We start from the raw sequence: 21674 nt of genomic DNA, 5'->3' as shown, positions 1-21674 counted from the left end.
GGCTCCAGGCCAGAGGAGGAAGATTGGAGGAAGAAAATGATTCGAGTATAGATAGGCAAGATTTTAGCTAATCTATTGGTTTACTCAACCATTTAGCTAGCTATTTAGTATTTACCTAGTTTTTTACCTTGTCATTTAGCTAGGATTTTTAGCTAATTTCTTGGAGATACTTTGAGGCCCACATGGACCACATGTCAATAACATAATTTAGTTGAAAATCTAACTCGTTTTAGAAATAGATATAGATTATGGTACTCTCTTCATCCGAAATGAAGGCGCGGGTTGAGATTGAGCCTTGACTTACCCTGACCCGCGGACCCCGCCCAAAAACCCCCCGCCTCCCTCCCTCCCTCCCTCTCCCCGCCCAATCTGTGTCGGCGGCACGGGCCACGGCAAGGCCATTCCGATCTGCCGCGTCCGCCGCCGTACCCGAGAAAATGCCGGCCTCCACCGGCCACCCCTTCTACGATCCCAAACCTCCCGCTTTCCTCCCCCTCCCCCTCCCCCCACGCACCCCAACCCCGCCGCCGCCGCCTCCCGCCTCCTCGCCGCCGCGCGCCGTCCCGCCGCTCTCCTTCCGCTACCTCACAACATGCCCACGCTGGTCCTCCTGGGTCGCCGCCGCTCTCCGCGACCCCGCATTCGCGCCCGCGCTCGCCTCGTCCGACATCTCCGATGCCGTCGCCGCCTCCACCGCCGCCATCGCCCCCGACCGCACGGCCCTCTCCGCCCTGCTCTCGTTTTGGGATTCGGGTACCCGAACGTTCCGCCTACCAGCCGGCCCGGCCACCTTCACCCTCGAGGACGCGCTCGTCCTCGCTGGCCTGCCCCCCACTGGCGCGCCGCTGTACCGACCCCTCACGCCGGAGGAGGAGGGCCTCCGCCTCCGCCTCGTCGTCGAGAGGGAGAAGATCAAGGAGCTCCACCCATGCGCCCGCGCCGCGCGCCGCGTGTCGCTGGAGGTGTGGCTCGAGTGGTTCCACGGCAGCGGCATACGCTCAGGCGAGGACGACGAGCTTCGCCGCCTCGGCTTCCTCGCATACTGGCTCGCCTTCTTTGTCACGCCGCGGATACGGCCGAGGGGTGGCGAGCTGCCGGAGCTCGCCTTCGCGCTTGCCGCCAGGCTTAGCCTTGGCGAGCGCATCTCCCTTGGCCCGACCATGGTGTCGAATCTGTATGCGGATGTGGATAAGGTGGTTACTTTTGCTGCGGCCGATGGCGTGAGTGGCCGTGTGGATGTCTGGGCGCCGCTCTGGCTGCTGCAGGTCTGGATGTGGGAGCGCTACAAGAGGCTGAGCCCGCTGCAGCTCAAGGCGCCGCAGTTCCCTGTCTCCAATGTCCGGGTATTGCACTGGAGCAAGAGGAAGAGGACGACCACACCTGATGAGGCTCTACAGGTATTGCAGGATGAAACATGCTTCGAGTGGAGGCCTTATCGGTTCAACTCCCTCAATTGTAAGGAACCCAAGTGGTTCGACGTCGACACAGTTTTGGTGAGCTGTCGAGGTAAAGCTAAGCCGGAGTGGTTGCTGGACTACATTGCTGTTATCAGTCAAGCAGTGCTGACCGGGTTCCATGGCGATGGCATGGGCGATTCGGTGCTGTACAATCCTCACCTTGTCGCGAGACAGTTTGGTTATGATCAGGCTACTCCTGTGTATAGTGATGGTGAGATTGACTTTGAGGGAATTGAGATGTGGATACCAGGTATTGGTAGATATGGGATGCCTAGTGAAGATTATGTTGCATGGTGCAGCGGTGAGCAGTTTGACGGTCATCAAATTGATGATCGACATGGTTGCTTGGTGGTACGAGGCCATGAAAATGGTACTAGTTCATTGCATCGGAATGTAAATGAGAAATGTGGTGCAGTGCCAGTACTTGATCAATTTGCACGAGCCACCAGGACAGGACATAATAGTTACATCGGAGAAAAGCAGCTGGGGCAAATGGATAATGGGAGTCTTGAGAATGAAACAAAGGTGATTGTCCTTGGCCTTAGAGCTTGTGATAAGGACAGCAGAACTACTTCAGTGAAACGGAAAAAGGACAAGAAACGAAGTGGAGATAAAATTGCGGAAGATGGGGATAACAAGAAGAAGAAAAGAAAAGTCAGAAGTAACTCAGAAGGGAGTCCATTGCAATGGGAAGGTCAGAAGTGCACTGACCTACAAAAAGATATAAATTCTGACTTTAAGAAATGTGACGAACTGACACGAGTCGACAGCGATGATGAATGCATTGTTCTTGAACAGCCCGAGAGTAAATGTGAAGTAATAAATCTGGATGATGACGATGAGGAACAGAGTGACTCTGATCATAATATTCAACTTGTCCTAGAACTAGAAGAGTTTGTTTGCTCTGGGCTTTTCTCGCAATGGGAGGAAAGTGCAGATGAAGATGATATAAGTGGAAGGAAGCGAGAGAACCTGAAGAAAAGCTTCAATGACCCTTTTGCTGAAGCAGCCATGAGGGAGTACCCTCTGTTCTTTGAGCTCATTCCCCAGAAACCACATTACAGAGGTTTTGTTAATGATGACGAAGCTCTAGGAGATCTAGCTTACAGTGGACTATGGTTTTTGCTGGTTGGCTTGGCTAAACAGATTGTCAAGGCATCACGTGATACACATGCTTCTGAAATTACACGTTTGATGAAAAAAGCCCAGCATTTACAGCAACTGGGTTTCAATGTGAAGCATCTCATTGCACGCTTAAAGGAGGCACCACATCTGACTTAAGGAAGCTTCAAGATGGTAGATCAAGGCTTGAGCATGCTCGTGAGAAAGAGGAGGCTAGCAGAGATGAACTTCTTTCAAGTTATCTGTGCAAACTGACACAGAACGATCGAGAGGCATTTGGATGAAAAGAAACAAGCTTTTATTTCATCTGCATATGATGAATTGAATGAAGGACTTGATCTAGTTAGTTTGGAAAAGGAAGTACAAACTGCTGAAAAATATTGTCAGGCAATGAATGATGGAGTGGCTACAATGAGAATGAAGTACTTGTCCTCTGGAGTTTAGATAGTCCAGTGTCTACTCTTTTCATTTGTAGCAGCTACTTTCTTTCTGATGTATAGTTTGCTTGTTATCTATTTTGTATCATCAAGCATGCCTGTCGGTAGAATATAACTTTTACTGTCCAGAAAAGTATGCCACGGTTCGGGATCACATTTCAAATTCCAATATCCTGATAATATCTGTTTGAGACATTTGTATCACTTTAACCAAACATGGGCGGTGAAGGTTTAACCATATGCTAAAGGTAGTAATGAATATAGAATACAAGTCTTTGCACAGAAAAATAATCCATTTGTCGTCATCAAATTAGAATTTAAATTAATATTATTTATAAAAAGTCTGAAGGCTGAACTCTTAATGTCAGTAACCAGTAGATGTTCTCCTGTGTGCAGCAGATTATATTGGAGTGAAGATTATTATGTAAGGCACTTCTTTCTAGTCCTAAAGCTAACTTTGCTTCTTATCCAACTTCAAGATATATAAACTGATGCTGGAAATAAATTTGTTGATTTCTCTCCAGGAGATTAGCCATCAGGTAGTGTTTTTCATTTTTGGTTCTTTGCTTCCTGGCCAATAGATTTCTGTTTGATTTTCTATTTCCATGCCACAGTATCAATAGGTGTTTAACTCTTGCAATAACAAAAGTCAGCATTAGCAACTTTTCCATATTTAAGTACAGAAGCACTATTCAAGTCAATATATACTCAACAATAGAAAGGAAACATTCTGGCAATATTATATTAAAAGTGTTGTTTGGTTTGTGGTTTTTGTAATGTTACCAGCTCACACTGCAAAGCGATTTTGATAGTTTTTGTTTGATTATGGGTCTCTGTAATTGGTTACCATGTAATCAGTTCCCAGCGCTACGATTACACCTGATGGTGAGTAGAATCAGATCCCCTAGCAGCCAAGCCCGGCCTGGCTCTCCTATGAGGCATGAGTTATTTTTCTTCATCAATGCGCTAATCCAGATGCACAATGACAAGCAAGTTGCTGGCTCTGGAGCCATAATACCACGTGCCTGCAGCAGGGGAAGGGGTGAAGTCGGGGAGGATGATGGTATGCCATACGCTAGAATGGGAAGGGACAGCTAGGTCGTAGCTGCAGGCTTGGGTAATGCTTGGCCCCTTGCCACCAGCGGCAGTTAGGCTACCAGATAGACACTGTGCATCTGCAAAACATCAGGTTAAGCATCTCAGATCCCTCTGTTTCCTCTTCCTTTCAGGTTTGGCCGTAGCAATATATCTGAAAGTAGCATTACCCAGGTTCAGATTTGCAGGATGTACTTTAATTTCACTAGGGAAGATGAGAAGAACCATCACGCCGTCAACTTTCACATTATCGGTATGATAGATCCATATTACAAAAGTGATGTCCATCTATCCATATGTTATACTCTGTATTACAAATTGCTATAATTTTGTATGATAGGCACCTGGTGACTATTTGTGTTATTCCTGATTCCATGTAACCTGTAACAGTTCATATTCAATTTAGTAAAGGAACAGTTCATCCTTATTGTTCTACCAAAAAACACTGCAGGTACCTTTGCAGCTACTTCTCGCTCTTCTCCGTCTTCATCTCAAGAATCCATTTTAAGTAGTGCTCGTACTTGTATGCCCAATCTCAGCGGTATTCACCAGATCCTGTTCACAGCTTATATTTCTGATAAACCTGTATTTTTAATATCTTCTTTTTTCCCCACATTGTTCTTTTCTTCAATGTTATTCTTTCCAGTGCATCTAAAAAATGTTTGTTCATGGTTCATATCAGGAGCCAAAAAGTAATCTGTTTTAATGTCAGTGTGCTAGACTAGACTGTATTATGTCGTCATGGTTCTTGAATAGAGCGATTAGAAATGGTGTAAAACGCTAGGTTCTGCTGTAATTGCCATTTTATTGTTGGCTAGAATTCATTTGTTCTGAAGAATTACTTGCTATCACCCATTTTTGCCAATATAGTTTCAGTGATGAACTTATTAGTGGCACACGGCCATCCAGTCCTAGCTCAACTGCCATCATGATCCTTGCTTCTTTGGTACTAGGATTTCTGCTGGTCACCTTGGTAGGAGAGGTCTTGGCAGTCTAAGGCATCTGATCATGGTATGGTTGAAGAAATGATTAGAAGTGAAATTTAGTTGAATATTTCTTGTTGCCGTGTGAAATCCTATTCATCAAAATGATTATCTGATTTTCTTATGGATTTCAGAATTCGGGAAATGAATTGAAACTTATTCAGTTCAGGCAGTGGTAATCACATTTGCCTATTGCATTTTGTAGGTTATGGAGTGAATATGAGAAGTTGACCCTATTCAATTAAGACTGCAATTGTGGGTGATCAGAGCGTGAATGAAGAAAGGATTGGAAGTCAAATTCAGTTGGTTCTTCATCAATTTGATTTAATTTTAACTTTTATGGATTTGGCAATTAATTATAACATATTCAATTCAGGCAGCAATTATCACATTTGCGATTTTGCCTTTTGCAGATTATGAAGGAAATATGAGACTGACCATATTCAATTCAGACTGCAATGGTGGGATAACTGTAGCTTTAGCCACAAAGCAGTACATACAGATTTTGTTAGAAGGTATAGTGGCTGTGGTTACAAGGAAATAAATTGCTGCCAACAATCTCTTGACAGATTCTTTTTAATTTGTGCACTCTTTGCTGGATGGAATGTCAGGCGCCTCCATAGCAACTCTGATCTTTAGTTTCACTTTCTCTGATTTAGTGGCATGCAGTTGCCAACCTGATGATGGTAAAGTGTTGCTCACTAGTCACAACTATAACCTTTTGCATCATAATTAGGATCCTTACTCTAAATATGGATTGGCACGTTTTGGTCCCAGATAAACATGATTTAGACTTTAGAGTGTTGCCATTCTAGGTGTTGGGAATATTGGATCCCTGAATGCAGACAGCATGTTTGGCAACTTTCCAGCGCAATTTCAAATCTCCATGTGACCGATGCCATGTTTCATTTGCCCTTATAGGACAGTCATTCACAATTGTTCTTTATGTTTCTTACTAAGAATTCATTTCTTCTGATAATGAAGATTAATTTACCAGAAAATTCTCTCTGTAATACCAATTTTTATCCACTGGGTCTGTTCGGTGTCCTTTCCAATATAATGGTAATATAAGACAGTAGTTAAGTGGTTACGAGGCTTTGCTTCTTATTCACTCTGGGGGACTGTTCGAGCTATAAAGTTGTATTTATCTGTGCTAAGTCTGTTTCGTGCATGTTTGATATAAACTGCGAGATGAACTTGTCTATGAACATATTCTGGTCGTTCTTTCTAGGCCAATTTACCTAGCTGAAGAAAACAGCCAACTTTTCATAATTAGAGAGGAGCTGCACTTGTGGGGTTCAGCTGGGGCTCGAGGAATTAGTTATCTCCTCACCCTGCTACCTAATGATTAGGAGGTTCGGTGTTTTTCCTTTAGGTCAGGTCCTGCCTGTTTTGAGGGTATATCTGGGTGTCTCACCCTCTTTGTTCTTAATATATTGACACGCAGATCTCCTGCGTGTTTGAGGAAAAAAAAATAGCCAACCTTTCATGATTAGACACGAAATTTGGTTCAGTGGCAATCGTATTGTTTCAGCTTCCTTGACATTGTTTTCAAAACTGACAACATTCTGTTGGAGTAGAGTGATATACTGTTTTTTAAGTTGTTTGCATATTTAGTCATTACTTCAAAATGAAACATGTTCTGGAAATTTACACAATGATATATACTACATAGATGACTTTGGCCCAGTAAATTTTGATTTATGTTGTTCCATTTTCCAACTGAATCACACAGTATTTACAGATACTCATGTGGTTACACAAACATGCGACCACAGTCACTTGCCACAACACCTTCTGGTGTTTCAACTTTCAACTGTTGATGATTCTTCTAAATTTTGGCTTAGTCAAGTGACTTGCCTTTATATTGTTGATCGGCACTAACAATTGCGATCTGCTGGCTCCCCGAAAGATATAAGTATGTGTTTCTACCGAATAAGTGGGGCTTATTGCTGCTGACCATGGGCGTTTTACTGCTTTCTGTTTAGTTCAGTATCAGAACAGAGGATGTTTCCTCTCCTGCTGTTATGTAGAAAATTAATCTAAACATTAGCCATATATTATTAAATGGTTATAGGACAATATTTCTCATCCCATGTGGTACTGAAAAAATTATGCCATTTGCCATTGTGAACATGATTGGCAGAAATAGGCCTTGCCTCACTCCATAAAATATGTGTCATATATCATAATATGGGGTTATATTACTCCAAATTCAGTTTTCATATATAGCATTATGTGCCCTCAACATACTCATTTACTCGGAAGGACTTTCATCTTTATGATATTATTGTTGATTTTCTGTCACTGGATTGCAGAATCTTCATGAGTCATTATTAACTGGAGAGCTAGAGAACGTATTTTGGAGAGATTATTAACTGGTTGGTGGACAACATGGACCATGCTCTCAAGGATTACTAACACTGTATGCATAGGAGACAAGAAGCATCATTTACCCTCCCCCAAGATTCACTGCAAGCTAGTACACACCTGACAAAATTACAGCGTTGTTGACCTGATAACCAGTTTCTTTAGGCTAACCAAGGTCAACCCTCACACACACTTTGTAAAAGAATCCTTAATATATAGTTACTAAAACTAGCTAAGTAATAATACTATTTTTTATACTATTTTTTTTTCAAACTCTCAGTGGTCCATGGCGTCAACGACGCAATACTTGATCATTGATCAGTAAGTAGTAGCTGAGCTCGCTCGCTAACTCGATCTCAGGTACTTACTTGAACAATCAAGTCAAGTGTTGTACCTCGAGCAGACCTTCCTGACCTCGCCCGCGTCGCCCTCGAGCACGCTGGTGTTGCTGAGCTTGGCCCTGGCCTCGGAGAACCTCTGCAGGAAGGCGCCGGGGCTGGCCGCGTAGTAGGCGACGTGCGGCGCGGTGTCGGGGTGCGTAGCGGCCCCCTGGTCGACCTGCAGCAGCGTCCTGTTGCTCATGAGCTGCGCGTAGTAGTTGTTGTCGACGGTGAACGGCGTGTCGGGGTCGAAGAAAGCGGCCGGGTCGGTGTCCAGCGGCAGGTCGGCGGCGGCGCAGGTGTCGAGCATGTCGCGGCGGAGGGTCTCGTCCATGGCGCCGCCGCTGTCGGGCCTGGTGAGGCGGTAGCGGAAGGAGGAGCAGTGCGCGCCGCCGACGGTGTGGGCGCCGAAGAGCACGACGGTCTCCTCGGCGGAGAAGCCCCTCGCGGCGAAGTAGGCGAGCACGTCGTCGAGCCTGGCGAAGGGCGCGGGCAGGTCGACCTCCCAGGGATCGGACCGCGTGCCGTCGCGGCGCCCCAGCGCGACGTCGTAGCGGCGGCCACCGAGGAGCTCGACGGCGTCCCGGGCCGCGAGCGCGAGCGCGTCGGCGCAGGAGACGGCACCCGGGCAGGCGGCCTCGAGCGCGCGCTTGGCGGCGTCGACGGCGCTGAACCATACTGTTGACACTAATTTGTACCAACACACTCGAATGTGCTAGAACGCACAACAAGGTCGTCAAAACGATCAACACCAGCAGCCTCCCTGCGCCGACCGGTTAGACCGGTATAGCGGACCGGTCAGACCGGTACTCCAGGAAGACGGCGAAGACCTAGAACCAAGAGCTCGGGAGGGACCCCGTCGGAGCTAATGGAGCTAGGGTTGCTCTGAGGTCGGCAGGCCACTCAGAACGCCATCGAACGCCGTGGAGACGAGCGAAGAACAGCAGATGGGGTTGGAAAAGATAGGGTTTAGAGGTAAAAGGTAAAGGATAAATGTGTGAATCGATTGGGATTACCCTCAATCGGCCGTGGCCCTTCATATATATAGGGTGGGGAGGTCTGTACCCGTTAGGAGTCGGAACCCTATCAAATCCCGTGTCAAAATACAACTCCTAACTCGGACTGGGCGTTTCGGACCGGTCTGACCGGTCTGACCGGGGTGCAGGTCTTCCGGGAGGCATAACTCCTTCATCCGGACTCCGAATTGGACGTTCTATATATGCATTTCGATCGTCTCGACGAGATCTACGCAATGGTGCAGTCTAATTTGCAATTTGACAAACTTGTCTAGACCGGTCTGACCGGTTCATATGAGAGGTCTGACCGGTCTGTCCAGATTGTCCAGAAAACCTTAGTCGTGCCAATTTTGGGTGTCAACATATGCCCCCCTGTTTCTTAGTAAAGCTTGCGTACTAAGAAACATATCTCCAAGCCCAAAAATGCACTTGAACAACGAGAAGCACCTACGCACCAATCATGTCTTGCTTTGAAGGACGATATCATATATCGGCCATGTCATCTTGTATAAGTGAGACAACCCTGAATATATACAACCTCGGCTGTGAATTATGTCCTTCAAAGAAACCACTTCGGTCTATTTAGCAGAATAATCTGTAGCAATTAACACGAAGCAATGACTCTTTGAAGATGGAGGATTAATTTAATCAATGAAATCCAAATCCTCAACCTCGGAACGACCATGATTTGATAATAGAATGTATCAACACGGTGGGCAAACCGCTGACATTCTTCACACCCCTTATACTGCTTGAAAGAATCAGACATCATGGCAAGCTCGTACAAATCGGTTCTTTTAAACAACTTCTTCATCTTTGGAACCGATTGATGTATACCACAAATATCTTCATGAACGTTCCTCATGGCAACTTTGGCCTAATCTGAGCTCAAACATTTAAGAAATAAATATTCGGCTATTCAACGATAGAGCTTATCGTTGACTAAAACATTTTTAAGTGTTATCCGCCAAATATCCTTTTTGGCACCGCGACCAAGATCTTTAGATAGGATATTATAAGAACCCTCCAGTCCTGATCTTCGGCTTTAGTGATGAATCACCTTTCATAGCCGAATTGGTGTCTCCAGCAGTCTGGACGGTCAGACCGGTCTCATGACCGGTCAGACCAGTCTAGGCGGTTAGACCGGTTGCATCGACCGGTCGGACCGGTTCGTCCAGATCCTGCAACTTGGCTTTGCTTGCATCGGCTTTCGAATATGAAAATATTTCTTCATAATTTATTAGCCAGATGCTTGCTTAGTCATAGCAATAGCCTGCCCATTCTCTTCTCTTGGTATATATCTTATAACAAATTCATTGAAGGAAAAAATAATATAGAGGTATTTGCCAAGATATGCATTTAAATATCCATTATATCATTAGCATATCTCAAATACTTGCTACACCATCAGAAGTGAATCACCAAAGGCTTCAACACGTTTCACGCCCATAAATTGCAAAAATTCCAAGCCAAATAAGAGGGCTTCATACTCAACTTGATTATTTATGCAATCCTCCTTTGATCGGTTTGAGAACTCAGAATACCACCACTTGGAGAAATCAAGACAGCACCAATTCTTTGATCATCATCACAAACCGATCTATCGAAATATAATTCCGTGGCGTGCAAGTAACATAGCCGATTTCCAAAGCATGCTTATCTTTAATCCGATGCTCAACAATGAAAACCATTATGATTCGGCCTCTCATAGATTCCAAGGATTCACAAGCCAAATCATATTCAACTAAAGCATAAGCTCACTCGCCGATTCTATCACTTAAAATCGGCTTTTGTAACATGCGCTTGAGCACATCGGTTTGACATACTACTATGCAAGTACTAGATAGTAGATAATGCTTCAATTTGGTACAAGCATAATAGAGAGACAAACATAACTTCTCAGTAAGAGTATACCTTGTCTCTGCATCAATAAGTCGTCGGCTTATATAAGTGATGACATACTCCTTGTATTTGGTTCTTGAGTCAAAACAGTCCCAATGACATTATCTTCAACAGCCACATAAAGCCTGAAAGGAACCCCTCTCCTAGGCGCCTTGAGCACAGGTGTTGAAGACAAATAAACCTTGATCTTTTCAAAAGCCTCTTGCTGTTCTGCCCCCCCAAGTAAATTTGGTTTCATTCTTTAACCGAAGAATAGAAGTAAGAGCATCAATATGCCTTATTACAAATAGTTTGCCAATTTTCTAGCTCGAATTGTAAAACTTCTAATTCGGCTTTTATCCGCTAATGTTGCAATTTTCAACCAGCTCAAGACCTCAAATACAAGATCAAAGTCTTGAGAGCCCCTTGCAAACTGATCTGTTGCATAGAAACTTCATGAGGTAAATTATCATTTGCCAATATTTTGCCCCCTGAGTACTTAAATGTCGTCGAGCTCCATATTGCTGCTCTCTTGGTGTAGCCTCATGATCCACTAGCTCCTCATTGCCTTGCACCGAGAATGTTAGCGGTGTTTCTCCATCGCAAGGAACTGAAACAGGCATTGCCGATTCAGCTTTCTGTTCTGCTGCAACCTCAACCGGTCTGACCGATTGCTCTGGGCGGTAAGACCGGTCGCTTGTACCGGTCAGACCGGTCTCCTGAGGCGGTCTGACCGGTCGGGCTGGCTGGTCAACTGCTTTGACCCTCCATACCTTGCCTTGAGGGACCATTGGTTTGTAGTGGTTGGATTGTTTGTCCCTCAGCCTCTTGAACTCTTTTTCCTTCTTCTCCTGAGCACGTAGACGTTGCAGCTTCCTTCTTTGAGTACGAGTCAACCCTGAAGGACACCATCTTGGTTGAAAGTACTTTGATATCGAGTTACTGCTGCTGGCCTCATGATCATTGGCCATGATCGGCCTTTGGATAGAAGGATTGACCGATTTACCAAAAACCATCGGCCTTGTACCCGCATCATTGACAACCACTTTGATATTGCCAATTTGCACAACATCATCGGCTTTAGCTTTCTCTGGATCAATAGTGGGTTGTACCTCTTCCTTTTTCTCCTTGACACGGTAAACCTGTCTCGGAGAATGAGCTTTGCCCGGCCTCTGATGAGACCGGTCTGACCGGTCAGCGGCGACCGGTCTGACCGGTGCAGGCTGTCGCCTCTGACCTGATTGGTTGGATCTCAATCGGTCATGCACTGGTCGTGCAACCTTGCCGAACACAGGCCTTCTGTGATCCTCCTCCCTGTGGTGAGATGGTGGGTATAGCATCGGATAACAATACATCCAAATCCCTTCATGCCCCCATGTAGGACAAGAAAAACCCGATGCCGGTGACGCCCACGACGTAGCAGCATACACCTTCTGAGGAGGCAATACTGTAGTGCTATCACCCCTACGCTTGCTGGATTCTTCCCTAGGAGAAGAACGCTTTCCTTCACGCGGAGGTGAATTTGGTTCTTTTTTTAGTGGCCGATCTTTTGGAATGGCCTTTGTGTACTTGTGCAGTAGCTGAGCGAAGGTGAGCTTCTGCTTTGTAAAACTCCCCTGCACCTTTGACTCATTAACCTTCTGAGTACCTCCTTCCGGGTGCTTAGGTTTGAAAGTTCTGGGCCGGCCTTTTGTCTGACCGGTCTGACCGGTTGAGGTGACCGGTCTGACCGGTCGTGCCTGAGTTGCAGGCCGACTCGTCTTTTGAGAGGAACTTTCTTGCCCCCCGGGCCTTGAAGCTTTGACAGTGATCTTCATTGACTCCTTTCCATCAGGAGTCTTCTCCATCGTCACTTCCCTAGTCTGAATCTTGTCATTGATATTTTTCGGCCTTGGCTCACCAATGATAATATTTTTCCCTTTTGCTCCTTCGGCTTGTTCCGGCCGAATGAGTACCTTGACATTATCCAAATCAATCGTATGGACAGGGAATGATGCTTTGTCATCTTTTATCTCATACATTACCAATCGTCCTTCATTAACAGCTGATTGGATTTTTCGATGAAAGATATTGCAATCATTAGTTGCATGAGAAAAAGTATTATGCCACTTGCAATATGCATGCCGCTTCAGCTCCTCAAGTGGCGGTATGACATGTGACAACTTGATGTTTACGCTTCTAAGCAATTCATCAAATATGTGATCACACTTCGAAACATCAAATGTGAAACGAACTTGTTCTTGCCGATTCTTCGGAATCGGCTTAAGCGATGAACAAGTGTATGGCTTAGCTTCTGATGGCCATATAAACTCAGCAACTTCCTTTTTCTCATCGTCCGAATCAAATTTACAATCAACATGCATGGACTGATGAGTTTTGAAAGTATCTTTTGCATTCTTAAATTTAAATTCATTTGCAAATGATTAACACTAATAAAATCAAAACCATTGAGTTTTTCTTTCAAGTAAGAACGCAAACCATTGTAAGCCAAATCAGCCAATTCCTTTTCAGAAACTGTTAAATTGAAGCATCGGTTCTTTATATCTTTAAACCTTCGGAAGTAATCCGAAGCAGGCTCATCTTGGCCTTGCCTAACCGATGCCAAGTCCGACAGTTTAGTTTCATTGTGCCCATTATAAAAACGATCATGAAACTTACGTTCCAACTGATTCCAAGATTGAATAGAATTCGGGGCCAATGAAGAAAACCAAGAAAAAGCGGTTCCAGTCAAAGATAATGAAAATAAGCGAATGCGCAAAGCCTCATGAAAACCAGCTTTTCCCAGTTTGTAAGATATATTGGTCAATGTGCTCCCAAGGTGCTCTATTATCATCACCACTAAATTTCACAAAATTAGGAACACACCAACCAGCAGGAAAAGAAACTAAATCAAATTCAGCAGGATATGGCTTTTGCTATAATGTAGAATTAACTATATCCACACCGAATTTAGTTTTCATCGCACTAGCCAGATCCTCTTTTAACCTAGCGGGATCGGCTTTGCATCTACCACTCGTAGATGCTTGTGCTACAGAAGTAAGACGATGTTCTATAGAATTATTTTGTACCATCGTCTGAACCGAACTTATCGGTGCATGCCCCGTAGAATTTCCATGTACATTAACAAGAATAGGTTCATGTGGAGAACCAGATTCTTGTGAAGGAGGAGGCTGCACACAATTTGTCATCTCATTGGTTCGGCTAAGGATTGCCGAGCAAAGAGTAGACATGTTCGGTGTAAATGTTACTGGGCTGACCACCATCGCACCGGTCTGACCGGTCTGTTGGACCGGTCTGACTGGTCCAGCCGCATTCGGCTGTACCAGCTGCAATGGTGATGTTTGCCCTGCAGAATAGTTCATCGGCATGCTATATAGTGGTTCTTGAACAGATGCTGGCGTAGCCGATGAATTAGCAGTTTGGAAAGCACAATTATCATCTACGGATTTGCCTTTTTTCATGATATCTATTTGATCTTTTAAATCATTCATGGGCTTATATATATCAGCAATTTTCTTATCCATAATAGATGATAATTGGCTAAACAAGTCGGAAGATGAAGTGCTTACATCGCTTATTACCTCGACTTGCTTATTCTTGAGCATGAAGGAGGGCATCACGAAGTCTTGAACTCTCGTGACCTGGCCTTGCTGATTTTTCTTGAATCCCTTCAAGAATTGTGCTCTGAAGTGCTTCCTGACCACCAAGTACTCTTGGCGCTCCTCCTCGCTGAGTTCCTCGATAGATGTGGAGATGTTGCCTTCGTCGAGGTCGGTGATGACGCCCATCTTCTTTGAGAACTAGATTAGATCGGTTTAAAAACCAGATTAATCTGTCCCCAGCGGAGTCGCCAAAAAAGTATGTTGACACTAATTTGTGCCAACACACTCGAATGCGCTAGAACGCGCAGCAAGGTCATCAAAACGATCAACACCAGCAGCCTCCCTGCGCCGACCGGTTAGACCGGTATAGCGGACCGGTCAGACCGGTACTCCAGGAAGACGGCGAAGACCTAGAACCAAGAGCTCGGGAGGGACCCCGTCGGAGCTAATGGAGCTAGGGTTGCTCTGAGGTCGGCAGGCCACTCAGAACGCCATCGAACGCCGTGGAGACGAGCGAAGAACAGCAGATGGGGTTGGAAAAGTTAGGGTTCAGAGGTAAAAGGTAAAGGATAAATGTGTGAATCGATTAGGATTACCCTCAATCGGCCGTGGCCCTTCATATATATAGGGTGGGGAGGTCTGTACCCGTTAGGAGTCGGAACCCTATCAAATCTCGTGTCAAAATACAACTCCTAACTCGGATTGGGCGTTTCGGACCGGTCTGACCGGTCTCTGGACCGGTCTGACCGCCCTGGACCGGTCTGACCAGTCAGACCGGGGTGTAGGTCTTCCAGGAGGCATAACTCCTTCATCCGGACTCCGAATTGGACGTTCTATATATGCATTTCGATCGTCTCGACGAGATCTACGCAATGATGCAGTCCAATTTGCAATTTGACAAACTTGTCTAGACCGGTCTGACCGGTTCATATGAGAGGTCTGACCGGTCTGTCCAGATTGTCCAGAAAACCTTAGTCGTGCCAATTTTGGGTGTCAACACATACGCATGCAGATGAACTATATGATGATCACTACCAAGCACTGGGATGGAACTATATACATGCAAGTGATACAGGAATTAATAAATGACAGTTTGGCTGATGGCTGGCTTACGCGCAAATTGATTTAATTATTACTGGTAAACTGCAACACACTGGCCGGCCGGCCACAGTGGTGTTGGGTTCTGTGATGAAACACCTCACGCGTATAGACCTTACTTGCTCCTAATGATGCTCCTTCTGAATATGCAGGTAGCACTGTAGCTGTAGACAATGGTGCTCCTTGATGTTTCAATCGTCTTCATATATACAGAGTTTACCATTTCAACTCCCAGAGCTACACTACAGAGGTAAAGAATTTAGTTGACTTTTTTCCCGCGCTAGTTTTGATGAACTTGTCGGTCGACCTGGTCCTTCTTAGCTGTAAATTACTAAAGTAGTATTTCATATACATTCTTCTTGATTTAACCAGGCCTGTCTGAAAAGTTTAGTCGGAACTGTGTTCAAACATTGTCCTATCATAATTTTTTTTTCTCCAACACGCAGGAGAGCTGCGTATCTTTGTATTAAGAAGAGGAAATTGGCCAATTACAATAACAAATCACACACCTTGGGCCAGAATGGGTGACGGTAGAATGGCCTATTGTCCTATCATAAATTCATAATAGTAGTATATTTTTTATTACTAGCTAGCTCATATGACATATCGATCTGTATTCAAGCAATGGTTCTGCTGAATGGGGAAAACAAGGATGACTGACACGTACTATATATTGGACTTAGCAAGTCGGTAGCAGGTAGCAAGTACATACATACTACACATGTGGGAAAAATTCAAGCATCTCCTTCATGCACTCTGCCTTCTCCAAAGTTTTGAGATCGATGCTCACCTTCACTTCCCAAGGACCAGGCATTCTTTTTTGTTCTTGTATACGAGTGATTGGTCAAACAAACGATGTTTCACTGCGAGTGTTCATTTGGGAACATACCCTACTGGTAAAGGTAACTAACCCACCAATGCCAGACTGTTTATTCCGTGTCAACCAGGAGAGATTATCTCAGGCTCAGCTAAAGGGAAAAAAGGCCCAGAAAGCCAACATTAGCCCAGCATGCTCCTGGCGTCAAGATGTTCATTTGCATACGTACCAACTTGCTAATATTGCTCTAACAGCCAATGCGGCGGTGGCATGGTTCAAAATCCATGTTAATGTGCAATGAAATTAGGGGCGGGTTTCTCAGAAAGAAATCAGTGACAGTGTGTCTTGTTTTGTTTGTTGAAATATTAATGTTTATGGCTTGCACTACTTACAAACTCTCCTTGTCAAGAAGAAATATTCACTTGATGTTTTTACTATAATTTGGGAAAACTTTGACTCTGTCAGGTGCTTGCACAAATTCAGATAGACATAGACTTGTCAGTTGACCTTCTTGGCTGTCAATATTCCAAGGTCTTTACTAGTACCGAGCCGAACTCTTAATTTGGAATTCGGGGTCTTCCCACTTGCACCCCAGTTAACAATGCACTGGCTGTTTATGAAAAATCTGGCTGAAAATATGAAATTTAGAAATCAGAATGGTAAATGCGTTCAAACTATATAGCTCCTGATCTCGCTGTCAACAACTTTACATTGTCGCTGTAATGGACCTAGATGTATGAGCCCAAGATTTGATCTCATTTGGATCTGGATATATATCTATCAAATACGAACTGAAACCTTGCAGTTGAAGCAATTGCTCAACTGGAAACAGAGATGACCAATGGATGGAAGCTTCTGCAACATGTGGTCCAAATTCAGGCATCACCTTCGTGCTGGCTGCACGCACTCATGTGTTTGAGGTCGATGCTTAACTGCGTACATCTCCTTCCAAAGGACCATGCATTATTTTTTGTTATTGTAAAAAAAAAAGGGGACGTGCTATACTGCTAAAGCAGCAAAATGCAGAAACCGGCAGACAGAGATACAGAACGGCCAGGGCAAAACTGAAATCATTGCATTAGTGCATACAGTAGTTTTCATATAAGATAACTCAGAGGTGAAAACAATTAAGTTGGTACCCAGGAACAAAAGGAAGCTTTTTATGGTTAGTATCATCAGTCTATTACCGGACCAGGAACAGAAGCATCAACATCGACAAGAGTTTCAGAATGCCGAACGGCGGCCGCTTTCTCTTTGGCCAAAAGTTGATAAAACATCATTGCGCGCCAAAAGCAGATCAAGTTGGATTGAGCAGCATACAAAAGTTTACCCAGCTCAGCTGTTTAACAACTGTGTGTTGAATAGATAACGGGAGAGATTAGATGTAATAGCTTGGTGAGAGCTGGGGGCCCATGGATGAAGAAACAGCTCGGATGATGATGCAGAGATCATGAACCCAACTAAAAGTGCCTCATGCGGCCGGCCTCTTTCACCAACTTGTATATTCAGGCCGCGCTGCGCTGTGCTGCACGCTGCTCTTCTTTTGGGCCATGCTAGAATATGCAGCAGCTGGCTGGGGATAAACAACACTGCAAAGTAACCGTGTAATCATTCTACTATAACACAAGTTCAAAGGCGCTGCTCCTGCTTGAAAGTAACTGCAAAAGTGAATATTTTTTATTATAGTCTTCAAAAGTTGGTGTTCATAAGAGAGGAATCGAATGTTCCTAACTTTTTATGGGTGGGTAGCATCATCATATTCATCTGCCGACTTCTTGTATTAGTACCCATCAGCTAAATTTAATCTACTATGAAGTGAGAGTACTCATTTAATGCTCTGTCTAGACAGGGGTAATATAGTGAAATATCTGAACTAAAACTTTATTACTTTATCCTAACCAAAAGAACATAATCCTTCTACTAGATACTGACCGGTGACCGTGATTACATTTTAGCTACAAATTAATTGTGCCAACAAATTGTATCATATCTTTCATGCCTCCGCTGCTGTCATGGCCTCAATTGTAACACAAGGTGGGAATCAGAACAAACGGAGGCAAGTAACAGTCGGTGCCGGTAGATCAATAACTGCATTTCAAATGTTCAGAAGGTGGGAAGGCACACTAGGCAGCACTGGCATTCAGAAGGTGGTGGAAGATCTTGATCATGGTATTAGTGAGCTGCAGCATTCTGACTGTCGAGGACTGAGAGTGTGAAGTATACAATCAACCAACATCTTAGATGATAGCAGCAGGAAAACAGAATTGACTGCATTTTTAGCTATTTTTTATATGAACATTTGTCGTCCTGTCAAAATTGGGGAAAATGGAGGATGTGACCAGAATGTAACAACTAACTTGATCCATAACACAAATTGCAGTGCCAACCAGTATGCGTGATCTAGATAAAATTTCAGTTGCCATGAATAGTCTGATCTCAGTTTGAATCATCATATCTGTTCCTTCTGATGAATGAGATGAACAGAAAGCAACTTGAGGAGATCAATTTAGATACATTATTATTAATTAACACCTTAAACAGGTGATCACGATACAATCTAGTAGTACAATTTATCGACAGTTAATTGTACAGAGCGGACGAAATGACAAGTTCTCGACATGACAGGATGGAACAACAACAACATGGTGAACAACCTGGACGACAAAGGGGCAATGCCCAAATAGCAAGCTATACCATGAGATTAGGTCTCCTTCTGCTTCAGTTCTGGGACAGACTTCCTGAACCAGGGGATCCACACAGAGGTCCTCCTCTGGTACAGCTTGTAGGCCTCAGCTCGGTGCTCCTGCTTCAGCATGCGCCGCTCCACAAGCACCGTGACATAGCCAAGGCACATGCTGTTGACAAGGGGCCCCACGAACATCCATTGCTGGCCCAGGTTCCAGGCGAAGAGATACAACCCCCACCACCAGAGCTGCTCGCCGAAGTAGTTAGGGTGGCGCGAGTACCGCCACAGGCCGTCCTCAAGGGTTGGTACAGTTGGCTCGCCCAGCTGCTTCAGTTTGTCATTCATGGTCACGAACTTGTGCAGCTGGGTGTCGGCGAAGTGAGCGATAACAATTCCAGCAATGCAGGTGGCGGTCGCCATGACATCCCAGATACCCCACGGCTGGTTGCTTGAGTAGATGGCGTACATCGGCAGGCAGATGCCGATCAGGAACACCTGCCAGCAAACAAGCGTGTGAATCGGAATTCAGAGCAAGATACTGTCCACCTAGAATGCTCATAACCAGGTTGCCATTTTCTACATTGAGCAATTGTGTGAAATGGAATCACTACCTGCTGGGAGAGGTAGACGGTGAAGAATGACATCCACCACCAGGTCTTGCCATACTGCCCCCGCATCTCGTTGAACCTCCAGTCCTCCCTCTTGCCAAACTCCCAGCCCTCGCGGCGCAGGTAGTTGTGCGTGAGCCTGGCGCTCCACACCCAGGTGAGCGCCAGGGCCACCGCGGACCTCGCCGCGTCCGCCACGGACGCCGGGTGGCCCCGGTAGTAGTGCAGCTGCATCACCGGGATGACGGTCCAGTACAGGTCGATGAGCTGCAATGCAAATGGAGTGGACACACAACAAGAACTCAGTGGGCATTTCGTCGAACATAACGCAGGCATAAGTGCTTTGCAGGGAAACGAAACAAAATACAGAGGGGACATTAAGTCAAGAAAGCGGCCGGGCTGAAGGGAATGATTAGGTCTTACCCAGTGGTTGGAGAGTAGGAGTCCGACGAGCCAGAAGAGCACGTTGACGTTGAGGAAGAAGAGGATGTTCGCCAGGAGGAGCGGGTGCTCGGCGCACCACGAGGTGAGCGGGCCGGCATCGGCATCGGCATCGCCCCCGGGGCGGACGAAGGAGAGGTAGAAGAAGATGGACGGGAGCGGGACGAGGAGGGCGACGACCAAGTTCTTGAGGTTGCCGCCGGCCATGGCGATTGGTACTCGTGCGTGGCGAGCGGCAATGGATGGATGGAGGTGCTCTGCCTCTGCCGCTGGAACACAGGGGGTGCGATGGAATTTATAGCAGCTCACTGTTGTCAAGTAAATGATTGGTTGCGAAATATTTATGTTTGATAGTATCTTCTATCTTGCTACCTACCTCATCTGTCTTTGTAACTTGCAACTAGTATCGCATTGAGTTATGATCCCCCACCCTATGTCTACAAATAACTAATGAACCAATTATGTGATGGGAACATGTTTAGACAATTCAATAAATCTCAGTGTTGATTTTTTTTTTCGAAAACAAAAACTATGCTCATGCGTATTGTGTTTATTAATCGTGTTAGTACTAGAATACTACTTGTTGTCTAGTAAGTGCACTTTGTTTAAGAATACACGACGTATTTTATTTTAACCCGGCTCTAAACTTAGAATTTGATCATTGTTTCCACACAATATCTAGTGTGTTACTTACAGTTTAAAAGACTGATATACTTTGAAAAGTGTTTTGAATCACAGATGTAATGTTATCGCAAAAAAAAAATGAACTGTAAGTGTAATGGTACAAACTTTATGCACTAAATATAGCTGTAGTTTAACTAAATCTTGGTTAGAGTATATAAAATTTGACTTATCCAGATAAATGCGGCTTGTATTTTGAACAGAGCTAGCCACACATTTTTCGGCCCAGTTTGGCGCAGCTCCTTCCGGCTTTGCACTGTAGCAAGAGGAGTCGGAGGATCTCCGTTTTGCAGCTCCACCAGCTCCCACTGCATCAAATACAAAAACGGCTCCGCTCTAATTTTTCTGGTGGAATGGTTTCTTTGGTGGAACTGGAACTATTTTAAAAAAGTTAGGCAAAACGATTTCACCTATTAGATTAAGGTAGTAAAATATCTAAATTATCATTCCTTGTATTTTTCTTTTTTCTTCTTTTTCCCTTCTTATTTTTTCCTCTCTTTTTCTTTTTCTCTCCTATTTTCTTTTTTTCCTCCTCCCCTCCTTATCCATTCGGCCCTCTCCACCGCGAGCTCCCTCTGCTAGCCCTCTCAACCGCGGCACCCTTCTCCACGCCGCCAGCCACCTCGGGCCCCGCCTCGGCCGCAAGCTCCCTTCGCCGCCGCCCTTCTCCACACCGTCGGCCGCCTCGAGGCCCCCCACCACCACCGGTCGCCTTGGGGACCCCTACTGCAGTGAGGTCCTTCCGCCGCAAGCTCCCTTCGCCGCGGTTCGCCACGCAGTGGTGCGGGGCGACGCTGTGATCGCCTGCGCTGGCTGTGCCTCGATACCTCCATCTGCTTCCCTCGCGGGGACAAGGGTGTCTGCGGACGGAAGAAGCCGCGTGGAGCCATGTTTTCTAGCTCCACATCCCCAGTGGAAGCCAGAAGGCGCTCCAGGTGCGGCTTCCTGGAGCCACTGGATTTTGGACCATTTAGCAGGGCTCCAGCTAGAGCCGGTTTTG

At 45.3% G+C, this 21674-nt stretch overlaps 2 protein-coding genes and 1 pseudogene across 2 annotated transcripts; 1 reads left to right on the top strand and 2 right to left on the bottom strand.

The window, feature by feature from the left end:
* Positions 1 to 363: 363 nt before the first annotated feature.
* On the top strand, positions 364 to 3207 carry LOC120683859 (annotated as a pseudogene).
* Positions 3208 to 7845: 4638 nt separating this feature from the next.
* Positions 7846 to 9725, bottom strand: LOC120683085 (peroxidase 44-like). The gene is made up of 2 exons (XM_039965103.1): positions 9698 to 9725; positions 7846 to 8531 (listed from the first exon to the last, which is right to left on the bottom strand). Exons 1-2 carry the CDS (start codon positions 9723 to 9725, stop codon positions 7846 to 7848), a joined length of 714 nt encoding a protein of 237 aa, XP_039821037.1.
* Positions 9726 to 18750: 9025 nt separating this feature from the next.
* On the bottom strand, positions 18751 to 20315 carry LOC120682980 (uncharacterized protein C594.04c-like). Its single transcript, XM_039964987.1, has 3 exons — positions 19976 to 20315; positions 19556 to 19819; positions 18751 to 19439 (listed from the first exon to the last, which is right to left on the bottom strand). Exons 1-3 carry the CDS (start codon positions 20198 to 20200, stop codon positions 18960 to 18962), a joined length of 969 nt encoding a protein of 322 aa, XP_039820921.1. The 5' UTR covers positions 20201 to 20315; the 3' UTR covers positions 18751 to 18959.
* Between the last annotated feature and the right edge of the window lie 1359 nt (positions 20316 to 21674).

The sequence above is a fragment of the Panicum virgatum genome, chromosome 7N (genome assembly GCF_016808335.1).
Source record: "Panicum virgatum strain AP13 chromosome 7N, P.virgatum_v5, whole genome shotgun sequence".
Lineage (NCBI taxonomy): Eukaryota > Viridiplantae > Streptophyta > Magnoliopsida > Poales > Poaceae > Panicum > Panicum virgatum.
This window is presented reverse-complemented; position numbering and strand designations above follow the sequence as displayed.

Excerpts from the sequence above, each read along its gene's own strand:
- LOC120683085 (XM_039965103.1), bottom strand. The coding sequence starts at position 9,725 with ATGAGGAACGTTCATGAAGATATTTGTG. Across the intron at positions 8,532-9,697 it reads CGTTCATGAAGATATTTGTG|TGTCAACAGTATGGTTCAGC; the intron begins GTATACATCAAT and ends GGTACAAATTAG.
- LOC120682980 (XM_039964987.1), bottom strand. The coding sequence starts at position 20,200 with ATGGCCGGCGGCAACCTCAAGAACTTGGTCGTCGCCCTCCTCGTCCCG. Across the intron at positions 19,820-19,975 it reads TCCTACTCTCCAACCACTGG|CTCATCGACCTGTACTGGAC; the intron begins GTAAGACCTAAT and ends TTTGCATTGCAG. Across the intron at positions 19,440-19,555 it reads CCGTCTACCTCTCCCAGCAG|GTGTTCCTGATCGGCATCTG; the intron begins GTAGTGATTCCA and ends GTTTGCTGGCAG.